The sequence below is a fragment of the Entamoeba dispar genome, genomic scaffold (genome assembly GCF_000209125.1).
Source record: "Entamoeba dispar SAW760 scf_1105229459971 genomic scaffold, whole genome shotgun sequence".
NCBI classification, from domain to species: Eukaryota; Evosea; order Mastigamoebida; family Endamoebidae; genus Entamoeba; species Entamoeba dispar.
The window spans coordinates 1-1,087 of NW_001853959.1; the positions used below are offsets into that span (position 1 = coordinate 1).

Sequence of the window (1,087 nt, forward strand, 5' to 3'; positions counted from 1 at the left end):
TTTTATTTAATTTAATATAATATAATTAATTTTTTTATTTTTATTTTTTTAATTTTCTTAAATTAGAATTTATTTTATTTTTTTCTTTTTATAATAATTTTTTTATGGTACAATTTGACGATAGTGTGATAGCATCATGTAGTACGTAGTGGGAAATTTTGGTCCTTTTGGGATATATAACATTTCTATGTTTTATGTTTTATATAACACTTTTATATATAAATAGATTATGTTTTATATAACAATATTTTTATTTATATTTAGAATATGGAATTCATCTTTTTTTGACATCTGGGTACATTCTTTTGAGGTATTCTTTTCGTATTTTGAAGTATTACACTTTTTGTATTTTCAATTTTATGAAGTATTACAATTTTTGAACTTTTTGAATTTAATTTTTATATATTTTTTATCATAAATAACCATTCAATCAATGTCATTCAGAAATAATAATATTAAAATTAATAATTATGAAGAAAATCGTCGTCGACGCCAAAGACGACGAATTACAATGCAAAAGAAAGACTATGAAGAGTTGGAAAGAAAAGAAACTGACTCTCATAGATCTTCTGGCTTCGAAACGATCGGGGATCGTGTTCGACAACGTAGAGAAGCCAGTGAAAATCGTTTAATTAACGATTTTCTTCGAGAGAGGGAGACTGGACGTCTTGACTTAGAAAAATATCGTCAAAGACGTGAAGAAGCTATTGCCTCTCTTGAAAGAAAAAGAAGAAATACCCGCACTATTGGAGAGTACGGAACTACTTCTATTATTGGTGGTACTGCTGATAATAGAGTAGTTAGCGGAGCTAGTGCTGGTACTACTTCTTTAATAGAAGATCCCCAATTAGACCCCTCTTTTGTCCCTCCTCAAAATGCCCCCTCTGACCCCTCTCAAGAAACCCCTTATGCCCCACCTATTATAGCCCAACCAGCGGATGATACATTATCTGATGCAGAAGTTTCAGCTATTCTAGAGGAAATACTCAATGAAGAGGATATGTTACATTAGATTTCCTCACTCTAGATAGAATAGAACCTACAGAAATGAATTGCATCTAATCCGTCTGGCAGAGAAATATACTGA

General features: G+C 30.5%; 1 protein-coding gene across 1 annotated transcript, besides 4 other annotated features; it reads left to right on the top strand.

The window, feature by feature from the left end:
* Window positions 1-106: a microsatellite.
* A 104-nt stretch (window positions 107-210) lies between these two features.
* Window positions 211-263: a sequence feature (AT_rich).
* Window positions 264-388: 125 nt separating this feature from the next.
* Window positions 389-422: a sequence feature (AT_rich).
* Window positions 423-433: 11 nt separating this feature from the next.
* Window positions 434-1,012, top strand: EDI_019770 (uncharacterized protein; the record flags this gene model as incomplete). The annotated part of the gene is made up of 1 exon (XM_001736563.1): window positions 434-1,012. One exon carries the CDS (start codon window positions 434-436, stop codon window positions 1,010-1,012), a length of 579 nt encoding a protein of 192 aa, XP_001736615.1.
* Window positions 445-472: a sequence feature (AT_rich).
* Window positions 1,013-1,087: the final 75 nt, after the last annotated feature.